We start from the raw sequence: 21341 nt of genomic DNA on the forward strand, positions 1-21341 counted from the left end.
CTTAGTTTGCTACTTTGGTTCTATTGAAAATTCTTTTTTTCATTGTGTTTTGTTTGTTTCTTGACTGCTCCACTGACACACGTTAATTAGCACTTTTTTTTTTTTTCCTAAGAAACCACACTGGATACCAACAGCATTGGATTTAGCAGGTGATAACCTAGATACATCAAGAACATTCTTAGAACATTTAATTCAGTGATGTTTAAACATTCATTTGAAGGCCTTTGAACAAAATTCTGGTTTTATAACCCTGTGCTAAGGTCATAGTTCTGGGGAGAAAGAACAAGTGTATTCTGCACTAAAAAACATCAAGCAGCTTTTTGATTGTTGAAAGATTTAGCCTATTCTATGTTGTCTACTCTTAAAAGGCTACTACTTCAAACCACCAATCTAGATGCCTGCATGTCCCCCCACACAAGCAAATAAATAAACAAATATGTTACCAATGAAACGGCTTTCAAGGAACGGCCAGTGATGTAAAGATCCAAGCATCACTGCCATGCTATCATAAAACGATTTAAATGATGGAATTATATTTCCTTTGTGGATTTGGATTTGAACAGATAATGGCACACCTAATAGTTTGTAGTTCCTACCTGTCAGTCTCATCTTGATTTTGAAGGTAGCAGTTGATTGTGTTGACTAAAAAGCTAAATAAACGACCATAAAGAGTTTTTGCCAAGAGATCCCGGTAAAATTCTGCAATCTCTATAGTATGCCTCCGTACAATCATGTCTCCTAAGAAAGAAAGCAGAAAATGGAGATGGAAGCATGTTGTAAAGCTCTCCTTAATAACTTTAGTTACAGTAAATTTAGTTACAGTTACTTCTCCTTTGCCAAACCTATACATGGTGTTAGGGTTTTTCTTCTGAAGCCTTCAGTGAAAGATAAGACTGTCAACACTCACAAGATCTTCAGTTTCAAAACATGTACACTGCACTTGTTTCATTAGAAAAGGGTATGAATAGCACACAGAGCTAGCATTTTACTGAAAAGAACTTTTTCAAAAATTCTCTTTTTTTTCAGGACACTCCTGTTGAATTCAGTTCTTAGTATTAATATGTAATCTGTTATCTTGCCACACTTTTGTAAGATTCATCAAGTTAGGAGTCCATCAGCATCTGACAGCAAAACTGCTTTGCTCCATATTACAAAGACATTTCTAAATCAGTGGCACAATCTGACTTATTGCATGGCAGACATTCCTACATCTTCCTCAGAGAGCAAATTCACAAGACCGTACAAGAAATAAGAAATAAAAATTATCTGCTTTTAAAATTCTCCAATTGGAAGGATCAAAATGCCACCAGGTTTGATCTATGAGAATGTAAGCTTGGAAGGAAAAGATTACCTTTAAAATACTGAACATCAGTTGTTAAGGCTGAAGCAAGCTCATCTGGTGAAACCTGCAACATCCCTGCCACTGAAATGAAAAAAAAAATAATTTAAAGAAAGCTTGATTTGTGGTCTACTGGCTGGTTTATTTTTTTGTAACAGTTTTTCTTATGTAGATGTTATTTTTAAATAGCGAAAAAACTCACACTTTAAAGAGTGATGTCACAGAAGTAATTAAAATTAATGAACACATAAAATTGGATTACTATAATCAGCATTTTGAGAAGTTTTAGCGTATCTGTATTACATTACAGCTTTCTTTCCCCTTTAAAGATTACTCAGGACTTTCCCCAGGGCTTGGCAGACTTTCTCTGGTAGTAGAGTTAAGGTATGCTTTTTATTGACATTCTGTATCCACAAGCCACTGTGAGGAGATTTGCTAGTGACCAAGAGGGTAAACTTCAAAGCATGGAAACAAGAGACCCTTTTAAGACATAGATTTCTGAATGTAAGGAATTCAATTCAATACAAATTGTTCAGCTGTTGACAAGCAGCGCAAGAGCATTTTAAAAAAAAACTGCATAAAGTACGCTGTACAATATCTTTTGGCAAATGACCGCATTAAATATGTCATTTAATTAGATAACTTGCAATTGCAAATACATAAATATAGCATTTTATTTCATCCCATAAAAATCTGTAGTTTATAAAAACATCCAAGTCAACTAGATACTCTGTTCACAGAGTAACTTATGAATTTTCAGAAATCATTTTTTTGTCTCCCTGGAATTGTGTTTCCATCTGTCATGGATCAGCGTTAACTGTCCTGCTGTGGGACCAAGCAGGTGACACTCCAAGGTCACGTCCTACTGACCTTGTTCCAGTAGCTGCAGGTCTGACACAAATGCTGTCTCAGCGTCTGTCAGAGTCGTAAAGCGAATGTCTCCAAGATGCAGAATTGCTGAGAGAATTACAAACAGGTTCTCCACCTCCTGCACGTATTTTATGCAGAATTAAAGACAAAGAAGAGATCTGTTGGGCACACCAGTGAATGACAATGCTTTATAAAAATACAAACTCTATTGGTTTATATCATTGGCATTAGCTAGGTATAAAAAGTATTCATGTGTAAATTATTAAGAGGAAATTTGGATTCAGAAATCAAACTGGAACTTATTTAGGACATAAACCAACAAGATTACTTCTTCTTTTTTTTTTTTTCCTGTTTCAATGTAAATCATATTAACTACTGAGTTAAGAAAGTTTTTCAGCAGGTGACAAAAAATACTGAAATATCTTGAATGGATGCATTATTTCTGCAAGAAATAAACGTATCTTCTTGATAGAGAATTTCCATCAAGACAATTTCTGTTTCAGGGAATAGCAAGGTTTGTTTTTTCTTCGGCCAATTGCATTCACAAGCGAAGTGTCTAGTTCTAAATTATAACAGGTTTCTGGTAGTAAAAGCTGCATTTAAGGTCTAAAAGAAACAAAAGCACCCTCCCTTACCCACACACTTTGCCCCCATGATTGCATGCTATGTTCTGATGCTTCTAAGACTGTGAAGCAGTTATCTTTTGGGCTAGATTTTTCCTGGCCTCACTTTTACCTCAGGAAGAAGAGAAATTTCTTGTTTGTTTTTAAATGTTTTTCAACTAAACAAAAAAAAAAACAATCCATTAAATATACACCAAGAATGTTAAGACATGGAAAACATTGCATGGGTTTGGAAGTTTTTTTTAAGGTCAGTTATATAACAATGGTGTTCCTTTAAAATTATAAAACAGGAAATCTGATACCTGCTATAGCATTACATGGCATTATGCACAGTTAAGTCAATTGTTAATTCTTGAAATATTTTTGAAAAATAGTATTTGGAACCTGGTTCCACTGAAACAGAAGAAGTCTCACTGAATTTGCAGAATAAGATTAAAAAATACACTATAAATGAAATACTTTATTCTCAGGTACCTGCAATGAATTCAGAACACACTGAAACCAAGCTTGGATGATTTTTCATCAGTTTTCAAAAGCAAAAGGCCAAAAAAACCCCCAACTTTTCTTCTTCTTCTTGTTCCTTTCTCTAATAAATATGACCATCATCAGAGGACATTAAAAAAAGCTTACGGTCTTTCTGGAATACAGAGTATAGGACCTCTGATGCTGTTTAAGCAACTTTGATTCTCTAAACTATATCTTAAAACAAAAACTTCAGTATCTTACTGTATGAGATGTAAATAGGGCAACAGTATATTTTTTTTCTATCTAATGGCATATTTTTTCCTATCTAATAGTATCAAAGTTGAAGATTTAAAAAAGGCAGTATATATAGATGAAATCTGAATAAGATGGCTCTCACAACAGAACTGTCCTGCTTATATGGCATTCAAATAACTGTGCTATACCATACTTCTTGGGAAGGCTTCTCAGGCAAGATGGAATGGCACACTAGGAGAGCATACTTCTTGCTTTTTGTTAGCTTGTTCAGAACTGTTTTGGGAATGACTGTACAGCACTGAATTGCAGCAGGCTGAGATAGCTGTTTATTCTGGTGATTTTGGTAATGCCTCATGTTTAGTTCACATTCCAGATTCCAAAGTACTTTCTCATTGTGCTCTAAGATGCATGTTCCTTCAACTTTAAAACAATTTTCTAATAAACACTAACATACTTTCCAAGACACTATTAAAGACTGCTAAGGATTTTTTATGCGTCATTGAATGTGGCTAGAAGGTCAAGGAATAATACTTACAGACCTTTCCATGTACCTCAAAGTAATGGGTAGAAATTTCAGGAGATGTGTTCTATGTACGTATTCCCTTTAACCTCCAACACAGGAAATCAGCCTGAAGTACTCTGGAGCTCCACAGATTTCTAGACTCCTAAATGATCATTCTAATGCTGCCTGGATATAGCAGAGCCTTGAAGACAGTTTACATTTTTCTGAGAGGCAATTTACTTCCATTCAAGAACACTGAGCAAAGCGAAGTTGAAGTGCTGGATCCAAAAGAATATTGTATGTAAAGTGTTCTCAGTTTCTGAAGGCTTCTAAAACATGATTTATTATGCATTCAATTATTCGTATATTGGCTGAAGGACTTCCCTAACAGAACAGAAATGTTAACGAAAGAGCTAGAGAGACCCACCCATCTGTGAGCAGTGGGCTACATGCAGAAATGCCTGAAACTTTTGCTGCTCAAGCAGCTGCAGAGCTTGAGACTCTAAGAGGAAAGAGTAATTCTGTATATAGATATATAGAATAGGTAGACATATGTGTTTCATTTTGTACATGGCCATGTGAATATCTGTGAAAAAAATGTCACTCTTCTTTATATTAAAAGGTGGCACAGGTTACCAAAGAACATTTGTTACTATCTTAACTAGGTAATGCAAAACAACTACATGATGTATCATCACTAAAGAAGTCTACCTCACACCTAAACAACAGCTTCAACAGACTCAAAATTTTTTTTGCTGATAGCCCTTGATCTCTTTTTATTACATCTGTTGCCCATCTGTCACCTTTTATGAGAATCTAACATACTATTACATTAACCTTTCCTCCACTTTTTTCTGAAGATGCTAAATATCATGTAGGGGTAAATAGGTTTTTACCTTTAGAATGTCTGTTGTGTATGTATTTGTTTTGCAGAAGTGTCCCAGCTACAGTCTTGTTATACATACGTAAGAAACATGGGGAGTTTTTTAAATATTCTAGTATCCTGAGGCAATTACTCAGTTTACATGAGCTCTTATACTCAGCCCTCCATTTCTTCTGATTCCCATCACACCTCTGTCCTCCAGAACCCCTTCTTGATTAATTTTCCAAATCATCTTCTTCATTAGCTTTATAGGATTAAAGACAAACATCAGACCTATCTTCTTGTTGGTTTTTAGGATTAAGTCAGCTCTTTCAAGTTATCCAGCTTTAATTTTGTTTGACTAAATACGTGTTTGTTTCTTTTCAGGTGCTTCTAGCAAAGGCATTTGGAATGTGTGTTTCACAAAGTTAAAAGGGATAGGGAGATAATCAGGAAGAGGAAAAAATTCCTGTGGGTTTTACGAGGTTTCTGTCATATGGGATTTGATTGTTTCTTTTTATCTATGTAATTTAATTGTTCAGAGTATTATACCTTGAAGCTGTTTTGTGAATCTTTAAGAATGAAAAAGATTTACATTGTTGGTGCTGTGTCTAATTAAAAGTGATTACAGTAAATACCCTGGAGTGAACTAGTACTCTGTATTGTTTCAAGGTCTTAACCGACTGGAAAAAAACTACAGACAGAAAGTCACTTCTTTTCCCCACAAAAGGTTATTGGTAAGAGTTCCTTGTGGACTGCTTTTAACTAACTAATATGGTGATTTTAGCCACAAATAACACAAGCTTGTGTAACTTACCAGGCTGTTGAATCCCATAGCACCTAGAGCTTGTTTTAGCATGGCTAATTTCTCCCTGTTTTGAGGGTTGGCTGTTAACATCAACTCTTCCACTGCAGTCTGGCTTAGATACCTGCACAGAGGAAAAACAGCATATAGAGCATTTATAACCTGGCGCACCATCCAACTTTTGAGGTTAAAAGCCAGCTTTGCCCTTCTGACCAGAGGTTTATTACAGATTTTTTCAGCCTTCAGAGGGAACAGATTTCATTTTTACCACTGCCAGCTTTGCAATTCTTGCACAGATTCCCCTCCAGAAGGCAGATTTGAGGAGATACTCTGATAACTCTGCTTGAAATTCTCCTCCTGCTAGCTAGGGAATAGATCAGCTATTATCTGCCTGATCCCTTCATGATCATTCACTCCCTTAGCAGTTGAATGGGTGACAGGTATACTCAGCATCTCTTAGAACAAAGTAGTAACTGAGTACATAGCATAGTAAGTGTACAGCCCTTAAGCTGTACTGCTTTGAGCAGTGTGAAGGAAAAGCAAATTTTACAAATCTTCAAAATAATCATGATTAGAAAAGAGAGAGACACCTAGTGCAGCAGCTAAATTAGGAATGAAAAAACAGAACTGACATAAAGAGTAGTAACACAAAACAGATCAATCAAAACCTATTTCAGCAGACTACTGAAAAAAGTGGCAATCTAACCATTACAACCATGTATTTTGACCCTGTTGAAATATGCCCATGATTTTTAAACATATTCGGGTATCTTCATAGAGCTGAAATCACTAAGAATGAGGTGTCTGAGAATATCTTACAGGATCTGATTTTCAATTACATCACGCTGAGAATGTAAAAAGATGGGGGGTTTTATCATTAAGTTATCATTTTTATTAAAATACACATTCATCACACAATCTGAAATCTTCACAAATATCACTTAGATCAAGAACAGAATCTCCCATACCTAAATCAAAACAACATCATTACAACACCAACAAAGGTGGACAATTTACACACACTCCACCCCTCATCCCTTCACCACAATTACAACAACAAAAATTCCCCAGAATTACTCTGCTCTCTAGTAATGTTCATGATCTGTCACATAAAGATGGGAAACAATATTGGTTTAATATCTGACAATTCTTGCTCACAATCATGCTTTGACTGCACACAGCTTCAAAATAAAACTCCTATTACCACAGAAAGTCTAGCACATTCCAGTAAGGGCGACCTTTTACATGTGTGTATCTTTTCAAAACATGGGGAAGAACGATGTAGTATTCACACTTTTTTAATTGATAATAAGGTATATGAGGTATACACAATGAAATGCAGAGCACATTTTTAGTGGACTGACACCAGATTTACCAGTGTAGGTTCTTCTTGGAGTGATAATGGCATAAATTACCCCAGCAGGTGGGCAGAGGATGAATGATGGGGAAAAAACAGGTCCCTGGGTGCACAAGCACTTTTTGCACCCACAGGAGAACTCAGTCAGCAGGTATCTCAAGTACAAACATGCCTCACATTGGTGGCTAAAGTGGGTGAATTAACACAACTTTTGAGAACATGAGCCTGTGAGCATCACTGCCAGAGCTCTGCACCATTTCTTTGGGGCTACTAAAAGCATTAATTTTGTCCAAATCAGGTAGATACAAATGATAGCATGCTGTCAAATTAGCTAAAGCAGATGATGCAAAGTATATGCCAGCTTTATGGGTTTTTCTGGGGTTTTTATACATTGTCTGTAGGTTTCAAAAGGAGGCTGGAATACATCTGATACTGAATCTGGCATAGAACCTACTGGTATAAAGGTTAATCCACCAGAAAATTTTCCACTGTTCCAAACTGCTGTGTGAGCTTACACCAGTTCAGTGTTATGCATCATGTATTGGTGGCATTTCTGGTCTATAATTAGGAGATCTATAGCGGCACATACTCTGCTGTCAAAATATCCTATTGAATGGTTGTGGGAGTTGGAAGCTTATGGCCGTTTCTGAAGAAAAAAAAAAACCAAAAAAAAAAAACCAACCAACCTCCTCTCTGGTGTTCTCCTTAAATAACTCTTTGCCTCTCTCTCTGTGTGCTGAGCAGAGAATATTGCATGCTTCTCTTATTTAAGCAACTCCATTTAACCATCTCTTTTCAGCATAGTTGAAGTGCTAATGGGATAATAGCAAAAGGTATTTTTATAATAGCAAAATTTTTATAATAGCAAAAAGGTAGTGAACACTACCAACCTATCAAAGCAGGCTGTGGCACAGCAAAGTGACCCAGAATGAGCACTCTCTTGGAGGAAAGAGCTGAGATGTGATATGATCTAACATGCGTCAGTTCTTGCCTTCAGCGCAAGCACTTCTTGCTGATACAGCAGGGGGCAAAATGGGTACAGGCCAAACCAGGTGCCTGTGGCTCCATCAACCCACACATAAACTGCAGCATCTGCCAGGGCATGCCTGCTGGAAGAGAATCAGACTTCCTCAGTATAAATCTCCCGAAGATTTAATCAGCAGATGTGCTGGGGCCCTCGGAAAGGGCTACAGTTGGACATTTTCTAAGGTTCATTTCAATTGAGAATCAGTTTCCTCAGTCTAAAAGCAATTAAATTATTTTATAACATTTCATGCAGCCCACTCATTTTCCAAAGTATTTAGGACACATGAAATATGAAAATTGCTTTGAAGATATGCACATTCAACTGCTATATGTTTATAATATAAAGTATATGCATGTTAAGGATAGGTTAATTGTATAGAGTACTTGGAGCTGCTGATGGACTATCTTACAACTCCCCCCAAATGCAGAAAATACATAGTGTAGCAGAGTGGAGGTACTGTATATTAGCTGTACAAGAAATCACATTTTTCTAATTATTGTTAAGTTCATTCTACCTCAGAAACATAGTGACATTAAGATAGATTTTTTTTTTCCCTTGTAAAACAGTTCTGTGGCATCTCCTTCCCACTTTAAAGATCCTCATGATTAAAAGGGCTTGAGACACTCTCTATATTAATACTACCACCTATTTATGCTTAAGAACCAGAGTCCAGAACAAATTTTAAATTATCACCTCTCCTACAAAAATAGGGAAAGAGGAAAGAGATGTGTCACAGACCAAAAGTCCTAATAATAATGAACACAATCAAACTAAATGCAGAAAACAATTACCTTTTGGCCCTGGATTTACTCACCAGTCTTCAAAAACTAGCTCACACTGGTCAGAATTCAATATATCTATAAACTTCCTGGCTATAGTCATCAAAGTCTACAGACTGTTTGTTTCAAGTGAGATCTGAACTGTTGATGTATGTCACATGGGAAAATTTTCCGATCTCTAGCAAATAAAGGTTGACAAATAAAAGATATTCTGCACTAACCAACCCTTTAGACAACTACAGTAAAAAAAAAATACTTCAAGCTGTATTGTTTGTAATTATTGTTAAGTGAGAAAATAAGACCTTTTTATTCAACACTGTCCACAGGGATCCCAAGACTTGCTACAGGACCCTGTAGCAGCAAGCCTTCCTAAGGATTGATATAAACTTTGATATTTCACTAACAGAGTAAATAAGGCATTACCAAAACATTATCCAGCACATAATCTCTTCTCATTTGTAAAATGACACTTGAAATGTTCAAATATTCTAGAAGAACAGCTACTTCATGCCACATACCTATCTGTATACATTATTGCTGTTTATCATGCATAAATATCAGGTTCATAACAGTGGTCTGAAAGAGATTAATAGGTTGTGTCCACTTTATCAGAAATTCCCTTTTGTCAGGACAGTTGAAGTTGGGTTCCAATTAAAGCAAAAGGGTAAGCATGGTTTTGCCAGATGGACAGTTCTTTTCAGAGGGCTTTCCTGAAGTAAATACATTCTGTCATGAATGATTAAGAGAATTCTTGGTGGGATTATATTATTAAGTGGTTCTATGTCACTATAAAAAGTTAGGATAAAGCCCTATGATGAAAGAGAATGGATTTATTTTTTTTTTAAGTTAGCATCAAGCTTGCTACTTGACTCCTTTCCTGATAGAGGATGAGTGCTGACATACCTACATTTCATTGTAAAGCTTTCTGGGCTATAGCAGGCTTGATAAAAGGGAAACATTATACAAAATTAGTTGTTAGTCTTGAAACCTTATTATAGCTGGGAACTCAGTGCAATAAATGTTAATTGTGGTAATACAGATTTCACTGATCACAGTTAAAAATCTCTGGTTGTAGGCAAAAAAGCTTAATTTTCTATTTATTTGCTTATGCTCAGAACAATTTATCCATTTGAGGTCTAAGAGTATTCTAAAGCTTCTGGGCTGTACTCAAACTATAAGCAGAGGACTTTAACACAAAAAGAAAAATACAAAAGCAAAGGGCTGATGAAGGTTACTTATGCTAGTTTATTGGTCAGAGAAAGCGTCAGAGACTAGATGAAAGCACATTTTGTCAGGAAATTAAGCCAAACATGAATGAGTACTATAAAATTCAACTACGAACAAATATAAGACAAAGGCATAACTGAATGTACAGATTCAAGACAGGTAAATCTGATTAGGCAGTGGATCATCAGAAAAGCATTTATCATAAACTAAATGAGAATCAAGTATGCCCTGATACTGCAAAAAAATTAATCATCATATGTAACACCCTTGGTTACATATGCTGATATAAAAGACATGAAATAGTTAGTGTGGTAAAGCTTCAACTGGAGTATTCTGTGTGATTTTGGGCATCCCATTTCAGGGAAATCAGGATCACTTAAAAGAAAATCCAGGTGAAAGCAATAGAAAAATGTATCAGAAAAAATTACCTAGAGCAAAAGTGTTTATTAAATGTAGCCTACAGAAGACTGAGAAAGATATTGCAAAGAGGAAAAGTCTTATAGTCCAACAGTTCTTTGGGCCCAAAACCATGGACATAGAAATACCACTACTTTACCCAGCTGACCTGAGGACACAAGAACAGAATAGTAGGGCATGAAACAGATCTTAGAGAAATAAGCCTATTTCAAGGAAAGGCAAAATGTGAAGGTACCGTACTAAAACTAAGATATGAAGATACTTTCCAACACTCATTTCTTCTGGACTTCAATACTGCATTCCTATCAAGTTTGCAAAGAACATCAAACTGGGGGGAACAGCCAGTATGGTAAAGGGTAGAACTGACCTTTACAGGCTAACAGTGTGAGACAACAGGAACTTCATGAAATTCAGCAAAAACAAGTCCTGCAGTTGGAAATTAATAAACCTTTGCAATGATACACGTTGATGAGCTGGAGAGCAGCTCTGGGGGAAAGGCACTGGGGACCTCAAGGGTAATGAGCTGGGCAGGAGCTGGCAATGACCCTGGGCAGCAGAAATGGCGAGCAGCATCCAGGGCTGCATCACCAGGAGCACTGCCAGGAGACTGAGGGCTCTTTCCCTCTGCCCAGCACTGCCTGTTAGACCACATCAACATATTGAAATCAGCTCTGCATGTGCACACACATGCACAATACACAGAAGATATTGCTAAAGTTGAAGTGAAATGAGTGGAGGGTCAACTCAGTGGTTGGGGCTGCAGACATGATGTGGGAGGCTTGTTGAGTGAGCAGGGCTTTTTCAGCCCAGCGAAGGGGAGGCTCCAGAGACACAAAACATCCCTGGAGATTTTCAAGACTTGACTGGACAATGCTCTGAACAACCTCATCTGATCTCACAGTTGGCCCCGCTTGGAGCAGGTGGTGCACTAGGGAACTCCTGAAGTCCCTGCCAAAATTAATTATCCTATGATCCTATGAAACACATTATACTTATTTCTCAGATATGTTTGGGGTTTTTTTAACCTCATATAAAACCAGTAATTTTGGCCCAGAAGACTGGGAGATCAACAAAAGCTAGGTCTCGAATTGTTGGGGACATTACCCTGACCTTTGAACAGTCTCTAAAATGCAAAAATTGAACACAGCTCCTAAAGCCATAGGAAAATGGCTTTTGGACAAAAAATGGCTCAGGACAAATAAGGACAAATAAGTTTTAATTTTTTATTAGCACAGCATTATTATTTTATGAGGAGGAAGATGTCTTCTCGTATTTGGAAACCAAATTCTAAAAAGCCTTTCTTTTTTAAAATTTTAGAAAACTTAAATTTGAAAGAAATTAAGTTTGCATCTTAAGAAAAACTGATATGAACAATTTACCATCAGGAAATTTCCAGACACTTTGATCACCCTCTATGAATTAGAAACCAAAAAGAACCTCATTTAGGACTTTTTAAAATATCTGTACAAATAGTATTATTGGTAAGTCAGAAGACTTGTTTTAGAAGTTGTTTTAGAAGGAGCTGGGGCACAGGGCCAAACTCTTAGAATTCAGGAAGATATCCCATGTCAGCTGTATCAAAATAATTGTCAGGATACGTGCTATGACCACCACCAACATTTCCAAGCTAATTAACTTAGCTTGATTCTGTGTCTAGACAATAAACGGTTCGTACCTTCCACATGAAATTATTCATTCGTAAGTGTACCAAGATGACTGAAAAACAATCCTTTCTTGCACAAAAACACTCAGAGAGGATAAAATTTTTATTCTATTGTAAAGGTGTATACTATATGAGTTCAATCTTACTTTATTTAGATGTTAGTTCTTATGTTGTATGAAGTGGGGAAAAAGGTAGGGCTGAAAGTCACTACAGAAACTGCTTGTTCCAAATATCATCCCGAGGCTGAAAATCACAAGTTTAAAGATTCAGGTATGATAGTATCATCTTCCTATTAAGAACTGGGAACATGAATGCGAACACAGCTAAAACAGTCCTGGCATTAGCTTACAAATCAGTTAAGTTTTCTCTTTCTTTTGTGTAGCTGTTGTAATAGATCTTCAAAGAACCTGCCTGTTTGCACAGTAGATCCTGTCTTGATACAAAGCATTGGACCATATCTCTGGAGGCCCCTTACAAACCAAGAGCAAAGGAAAATATCATTTTTCTCTGTTTATATTCCTTTAGTTGGCTTTAGTTGGTGAAAGAAAAAAGAGAAAGAAAAAAGAGAAAGAAAAGAAAAAAAGAAAAAAAAAAAAAAGATGCATGAGAAGAGCTGAATGTCATAATCTATTCCTTTCTGAGATCCCAGGGTAACTGGTTCCTTTGAGGAATTACAACTTTTATGGTGTGCTTTCTGCTTCTGATCCATTTGCACATGTCATTTCCATACTAGTAGGATTTCTCTTAGCTAACCCCTAGAGAAACAGAATAGTATCAACTCCTATTCTAGCACAATTGACCACACTATCTGGTACATTTATTTTACTGAAGAGAGTTCAAGATCAGTGAACATGGAAGGAAGCAAAGACTATTTAACATAAACAAATAACTAAATACAGGACTCTAGCAATGCTTAATTATGCAATATAAGACACTGCAGATCATATTATGAATCAGAAATTCTGGATTTTGTCTATATATTCCTTATTTCTTCTATAAAAATTGCTTACAAATAAAACTCTTAATTCGCTAATTTAAAATAGCTATTAAAACTGAGATCCTCATACTTCATATTTACTTATACAAGACAGATCTTTTTTGGTTCTCACATAAAGAACAAAAAATCTACACTTTCTTTTTTTTAAATATCATGCTGTAAGCATGTGGAAACCTGTCATGCAGTAATTCTCCAAAGCCATTTCGCGCTATCCAGTTAAAGAAATTCAGAACAGAGAAATAAAATCAGGCTCCTTCTTGTTAATTGTGGTGACAGGCAGGAAATAGAAGTGACCTGTCACTTGCTTTCTATGAGCTGTAGAGGCAACTGGTAGGAAACACTGTGTTTATATCCTAGAGCAGAGCACGTCCTTTAGACTGAATGGATTCAGAAATGCCTATTGGGAGCATTCATACACTTCTAGTGTTGTAAAGGCTTTTATTATAGCTTGACCTTAACTGTGTCATTAAAAAATGCACACAATTATGCTCTCAGTGCTAGCTTCTACAAAATATTGCACCAACAGTTCCAAAAACAAACACCGACCACGCACATCACGACATCATATTTAGTGATTTCAGCCCACTGGAACAACAAGAAAGAAAGAATTATTTTTTTCTTCTGGGTTTACATTTACTATGCAGTAGAATAATGATTTATTCCACCACTGTATGTTATTCCAATTCAGCAAAATATTTATGTGTACCTAACTTCAAATCCATGTTTCATCCCACTGATTTCAGTTGAATCAGTATCATAATAAATGTTGATATGAAGCACAACTGGAAGTTACAGGTTGACACTCTATGTTGAGATTTGATTCACTACGAAAGAAAGATAGATGAGATGTTTAAGTGAGACAGGACATAAGTAGTACTGAAGATCTAGATTTGAAGCTGCCCTAAGCATTACCTACATAATTCCTAGGCATATCACCTTATTAGACATTTACTACTACACAATGCAATGAAATATTGCACAAAGATTCCTGAACTATACCTGTATGACCTAGGTGCAGCAAAGAATGCACAGCAAGTGAGGCTAATTACCTCAGATGGACCACTGCCCTAACACAGCTATGGTATTTTTTGCATGGCACCATCTGAGGTGCCTCTGTTACACTCCACAATGAGCCACACAGACTTATCTTTTGCCTCTACTTGTCTTCATACAAAGTCTTAAACAAAACCAGTTTTAATTGGACTTTTCTTATTACAAAATCTTCGTTAATTGACACTTTGTTGCTAGAAAATTCTCAAGAGAGCCAATGTCACAGGAGGATGAAGCAGTATTTCACAATCAGGTTCCAGCTCTAACACAATCAATACTCATGTTGTGGGTGTCATTTAATGTGACATTGTATTAAGAAGCATGGATTAACAAGCTAAATCCCTTCCTTCCTGTTATTAGTGCTGCCCAATGAACCAGGTACCTGAATAATCATGTGAAAAGTGTGTGGCTTTTGCCTTTGCAGTGCCCATCCCTCCTTCCCATCCAGCTCAGAGTAGTAACCCTGATTAAGCACAATGGTCATCACTGAAAATTCAACATTATTAGATCAGTTAATTTTTACTTTAAGCTAAGGTGGGAATTATAATATCTCAGATACGAATTAGCCCCAGAAAAAATATAATAATTTATAAACCAATTTTCTTACAACTAGGTCAGTTTACTGCCCTCGCATTAAATATTTGTGAAGTCTTTCTCTGAAACACACCAAATTTTTCTAAAGGGTTATTCCTGTGACTATCGCTAAATACCGAGACATAATTTAGGGATAACTAAACATCAAACTTAAGGACGGTTTTGTCAGACTGAGAATGAGTGACTTCATAGCTTTACATATGTTTTGAAAAATGTTTTCAAAACTGCTGGGTTAAAGGGCATTGAGTGTTTAAAACCCAGACACTACCTTTCAAAAATAAATTCCACTAATCTCTACTGTATTTACAAAGTCACAGAATAAGAAATAACAACAAACATTTTTATTTCTTTAGATCTCCCATGTGAGTATGAGAGGACAATGTATTCTGCTTACTGTGGAAAAGCTGCCTCGCACTTAGCAATGTTTGATATGTAAACAGGAATGAGATAAAGACAAAGCAAACCAGTTGACCTCAATGAAGTAAACGACATTCACAGAACATGATAATGAATAGCTTCTGGCTTTTTTCTCTGACAGAAAAGGGGCCTATTTTACTGCCTTTTTTTCTTTTGTCTCCTGCTTTTAAACCTATTCCAATCTGAACAAATTTTGCATTTTGAACCATGCTATGTAGTAGCACTGAGCTGGAATTACTGATAACCCATTTAAGTGCACAGATTTCTGCTCATGACTATGGCAATAAAGCACCAAAACCAGCATTTCAAAAACAGGAATAACTTTGTTATGTCAAGAAGTAAGGTAGCAGCATAATATTAATAAAAAATCCACTGCAGACAGTTTTGGGGATACCCAGCTCTTATTTTTATTTTTCTAAACTAAAAAAATCACCCATTAAGTATGTCTTTTGTAAACTGGTTTCTGCACAGAAAGCTTATATTAGCTTGTGTGTTGCTCAGTAAATAGTTGTGTCTGGACATTTTCATAAGACGAAATTTCAAATAATTTTGAAAGTGTACCTGTACTATGAAGTACGTAAGTTTTTACAGACAGTGGATGTACTCAAATGGAAAATGAATAAATACAGTTTGGTTTTTATTCTCAAAATGCCAAATCTCTTTAGGCTACACTGAAGTACACTTTTTTTTTTTTTTAAATTATATAGATATTCCTGTAGAATATATTTAAATCAGAGACCCAAGCCTTCTGTTACTGAAAATACATTAATATGTAAATCTAGGATAATTCCATTAAAGAAAAAATTGAATTTAGAACAGGTGTTACTCAAAATAAGATTTTTCACACCTCTGGTGATATTAGAAGAAATAATAAAGGCAGTATACCTCGTAGTGCTGTTTCTCTGACTCACACAATTTAGTATTTTATACGACAGAATCACTCAGATCATAATTCTGTGAACTATCACTTTACAAGCATAATTTTGAAGTTGAATATACATTAAATAAGGAGCATAATAATGATGATGATGATAATAAAAAAGTAGCAAATACCGAGTATTGCTGAACTTGGAAAAAACCTAAGTCAGTCTGCATGCAAGTGCAAACTGGTCCAACCCATGTCCTGAAATGCTTCGGAAATTGTGTTTGAACTTTGCTCTTGCAACCAAGAGTAATTTTGTGTTTCTATGTTCAGACTCACTTTGGCATTAGTTGACAGTCAGATATCATTAAGTTTATGAGCCCCAAGGCATTTCTCCGCTAGCGTCTACTACTTTTAAAATGCTGATTCATTAAATAAAGCTTACTGGGTTAAGAGCCACAGTAGCAGATCTAAACTTTAAAAAGTGCCTTGGTTACCTGCTTATAACTGGCATCAGTAGCCAGTTAAAATGTTGATAATACACTTCAAAATTATTTCTTATAACCGCTGATTGTAGTTCATGGGTCAGTTTTAGATCAGCTCATGCACAAGAAGCCCTCTTCCTCCTGTATATGTAGGTATGGCCATGTGTATACAGGTATGTCTACTAAACAAGTAATGCTGAACACAAAGTTCCCTTTAAAGCCCTTTAATTTGGCCAAACAAAACCAGTCAGGGCCCCAAAAGAAACTAGTCACTCCAGTGACTTTTGAAATATTGGGAAATATACGGTATTTACATAAGAATAAGACATTTTTATGAATGATTAATATAATTAATTGATTAATCAATAACAATTATTTACCTATCATGGGCTAAGAAAGTCTCACAGAATACATGAATATGAGTTGGTGCAGTGCTCAGCAAACCTGAAGTAAACTTTACAGGTGGCACACTGAGAACTCAACTGAAGGGCTGCATGTAAGCAGGTTACGTATGTGCTGACTTTACACTGTATAAAAGCAATTGGCCATCTTAAATCAAGAGAATGTGCAGATTTATTTCAGTACTTTTATGGTTTGTGTATCTGAATAGGACAAAGAGACTCCCTGTTGACTCTTCTTGCTAAAATCCACACTGTGTTTACATGGCTATGCAGTTTGTGCAACTAAATTCTGTAGGCAAACTAAGTTTGTATCCAAATACACAGTTCACTAAATAAAATTAGAAAACACAATAAAATAAAAAATAAAACAAAATAAAAATATAAAATAAAATGCACAGAAGAAAGATCATAGCCAAATAAAGAATGCCTCAGAATGGCCCTTTATTTTTCCCTAAGATATATGGGAAGCTGGAATGGGAAGAGACTAGAGAGGACAACCTCGGCAAACGGCCGAGTAGCTCCAGAGAGAACGCTTCAAGCCCGGAGCGAGGAGAAATCCCCCGTCGAGGAGCCTCAGGTCTCAGCGGCAAGAGCCACCGTGGAGCCTCGAACCCTCGCCAGACCTTGCCCGGGAGCCGCAACTCCGTTGCCGCGCGCAGGGAGGCACCGCCCAGAACCACTTCGCAGTGCTGCAGGGGGCTAATGAGGAAAGGCACACCACACCAAATGGACATCCTGCTGATGCACCGGTAAAGAGGATCACTACTGGTGCCGCCAGGAAAAGGTCATAGCAGCAGGTGACTCTACTTTGAAAGGCACAGAGGCACCCATCTGTCGGCCTGATCCAGTCTTGAGGCAGGTGTGTTGCCTGCCAGGGGCTCGGATCAGGGATGTTGCTGAGAGGCTGCCTGCTCTAGTAAGTCCCGCTGACTATTACCCACTTCTAGTGGTCCGTGTGGGTGCTAGTGATATTGACAGCAGTATCCTGGCAATCATTATGCAGGACTACAGAGCCCTGGGAGAGGTGGTTAGGGGCTCTGGGGCATGGATAGTTCCTTGATCAATCCTCCACGTCAAAGGGGAGGACCTTGAAAAAGCCAGGCGGATTTGGCAGGTTAATAAATGGTTAGAACAATGGTGCCATAGTCAGGGGTTTGGTTATTTAGCACATGGGACTCGATGTAGGAGGCCAGGTCTACTGGAGGCTGCTGGAGCTGGTCTGACGAAGAAGGGGAAGAGGTGCTTTGGCAGACTTGCCAGGCTGGTCAAGGCAGCTTTAAATTAGATGTGTTGGGGGAGGTGGCCATCGATCATTCCAACACTCCCAGTCAGTTGCCAGCACCTGTAATCCATGGTTAGAGTGATGCAGAGGTATTTCAGCAGCTCCAGTCAACGAGTTGGCTTCATTTGGAGGTTGGCTCAGATGCCTCTATACAAATGCCAATAGTCTGGGGAATAAACAAGAGGAATTAGAGATGTGTACGCGGCTACAGGGATATGATATCATTGGCATCACAGAAACATGGTGGGATAGCTCCTATGATTAGAGTGTTGAAGTAGAAGGTTATAGGCTCTTTAGGAAACAGACCAGGCAGACGAGGAGGGGGAGTAGCTATTTATGTCAGTGATAGGCTGGAGTGCATGGAACTCTGTCTGGGGACAGGTGATCAGTCAACAGAGAGCTTGTGGGTCAGGGTCAAAGGGAGAACAGCAATGGGGGACATCACTGTGGGGATCTGTTACAGACTGCCTTATCAGGAGGACTCTGTGGATGAAGCGCTCTATAGACAGATAAGAGCAGCCTCACGCTCTCAGGCCCTTGTCATCATGGAGGACTTCAACCATCCTGATATCTGTTGGAGGGATAGTACAGGCCGGCACAAGCAATCCAGAAGGTTCCTCAGTTGTGTGGAAGACAACTTCCTCTTGCAAGTAATAGAGGAGTTGACAAGGAGAGATGCCATGCTTGACCTCGTGCTCAGCAAGAGGGAGGGACTGGTTGGGAATGTGATGTTTCAGGGCAGCCTTGGCTGTGGCAATCATGAGATGGTCGAGTTCAAGATCGGCAGGGCAGTGAGAAGAGCATGCAGCAAGCTCACTGCCCTGGACTTCAAGACAGCAGGCTATGGCCTCTTCAGGAACCTGCTTAGTAAGGTTCCATGGGATATAGTCCTAGAGGGCAGGGGGACCCAAGACTGCTGGTTGATATTCAAGGATCACCTGCTACAAGCTCAGGAGTGTTGCATCCCAACTAGAAGGAAATGCGGCAGGAGGGCCAGGAGACCTCCATGGATGGATAAGGAGCTGCTGAGGAAACTTAGAGGGAAAAAAGAAGTTTATAGAAGGTGGAAGCGAGGACATGCGGCCTAGGAAGAATACAGGGACGTTGTCTGGGAAGCTAAGGCCCAGTTAGAATTAAATCTGGCAAGCGATGTGAAAGATAACAGGAAAGGCTTCTATAGGTACGCAGGAAACACAAGACAGACTAGGGACAACATGGGCCCTCTCCAGAAGCTATCGGGAGAACTGGCTGCCCTGGATTTGGAGAAGGCTGAGGTTCTCAGTGACTTCTTTGCCTCAGTCTTCACTGGCAAATGCCCTGACCACACCACCCAAGCCTTGGAAGGCAGGTGCAGGGACTGTGAGAATGAAGACCTTAGGCCCACTGTAGGAGAGGATCAGGTTCGAGACCATCTTAAGAACCCAAAAGCACACAAGTCCATGGGACCTGATGGAATCCATCCGCAGGTCCTGAAGGAGCTGGCGAAGGAAGTTGCTAAGCCACTGTCCATCATATTTGAAAAATCATGGCAGTCAGGTGAAGTTCCTGATGACTGGAAAAAGGGAAACATAACCCCCATTTTCAAGAAGGGGAATATGGAAGACCCAGGGAACTACAGACCAGTCAGTCTCATCTCTGTGCCTGGCAAAAAATTGGAGCAGATTTTCCTGGAAGACATGCTAAGGCACATGAAAAACAATGAGGTGGTTGATAACAGCCAGCATGGCTCCACTAAGGGGAAATCCTGCCTGACCAATTTGGTGGCTTTCTTTGATGGGGCTACAGAACTGATGGACAGCGGCAGAGCAGTTGACATCATCTACCTGGACTTGTGCAAAGTGTTTGACACTGTCCCACACAACATCCTTGTCTCTAAATTGGAGAGACATCAATTTGATAGATGGACCACTCAGTGGATAAAGAACTGGCTGGATGGCCGCATGCACAGAGTTGTGGTAAATGGCTCGATGTCCAGTTGGAAAACAGTAATGAGCGATGTCCCTCAGGGATCGGTGTTGGGACCTGTCTTGTTCGACATCTTTGCTGGCGACATGGACAGTGGGATTGAGTGCGCCTTCAGCAAGTTTGCCAATGACAGCAAGCTGGGTGGTTCAGTTGATACACTGGAGGGAAGGGATGCCATCCAGAGGGACCTTGACATGCTTGTGAGGTGGGCTGATGCCAACCTTATGAAGTTTAACCAAGCCAAGTGCAAGGTCCTACACCTGGGTCAGGGCAATCCCAGGCACAGCTACAGGTTGGGCAGAGAAGAGATTCAGAGCAGCCCTGTGGAGAAGGACTTGGGGGTGTTGGTTGACGAAAAGCTTAACATGAGCTGGCAGTGTGCACTTGCAGCCCAGAAAGCCAACCATATCTTGGGCTGCATCAAAAGAAGTGTGACCAGCAGGTCGAAGGAGGTGATTCTGCCCCACTACTCTGCTCTCGTGAGACCTCACTTGGAGTATTGAGTACAGTTCTGGTGTCCTCAACATAAGAAGGACATGGAGCTGTTGGAGCAAGTCCAGAGGAGGGCCACGAGGATAACAGGGCTGGAGCACCTCCCGTATGACAACAGGCTGCGAAAGTTTGGGCTGTTCAGCGTGGAGAAGAGAAGGCAGCGTGGAGACCTCATAGCAGCCTTCCAGTATCTGAAGGGGGCCTATAAGGATGCTGGAGGGACTCTTCATTAGGGACTGTAGCAATAGGACAAGGGGTAATGGGTTCAAACTTAAACAGGGGAAGTTTAGATTAGATAGAAGGAAGAAGTTCTTTACTGGGAGGGTGGTGAGGCACTGGAATGGGTTGCCCAAGGAAGCTGCAATGCTCCATGCCTGGCGGTGGTCAAGTCCAGGTTGGACAGAGCCTTGGGTGACGTGGTTTAGTGCGAGGTGTCCCTGCCCATGGCAAGGGGGTTGGAACTAGATGATCTTAAGGTCCTTTCCAACTCTAACTATTCTATGACTCTATGATTACAATTGAATGTTTAAAAAACAGGCTCCAGAATAAACTACAAAACTATAGAACTTGATACGATGTTCCCATTTGATCCAGCTTTCACTTAA

General features: G+C 38.7%; 1 protein-coding gene across 5 annotated transcripts in view; it reads right to left on the minus strand.

Annotated features, from left to right (window-relative positions):
- The window catches only part of MYO16 (myosin XVI), a 391786-nt gene that overhangs the window by 118944 nt on the left and 251501 nt on the right, over nt 1-21341 (minus strand). For all 5 annotated transcript variants that reach the window (XM_030476550.1, XM_030476548.1, XM_030476549.1 and 2 more), the window contains exons 17-20: nt 5734-5845; nt 2210-2327; nt 1352-1423; nt 597-738 (exon numbers count right to left, since the gene is read on the minus strand). In XM_030476550.1, the coding sequence (XP_030332410.1) occupies nt 597-738; nt 1352-1423; nt 2210-2327; nt 5734-5845 (444 nt within the window). The remainder of the gene's footprint in view (nt 1-596; nt 739-1351; nt 1424-2209; nt 2328-5733; nt 5846-21341) is intronic.

The sequence above is a fragment of the Strigops habroptila genome, chromosome 2 (genome assembly GCF_004027225.2).
Source record: "Strigops habroptila isolate Jane chromosome 2, bStrHab1.2.pri, whole genome shotgun sequence".
In the NCBI taxonomy this organism is placed as follows: Eukaryota; Metazoa; Chordata; class Aves; order Psittaciformes; family Psittacidae; genus Strigops; species Strigops habroptila.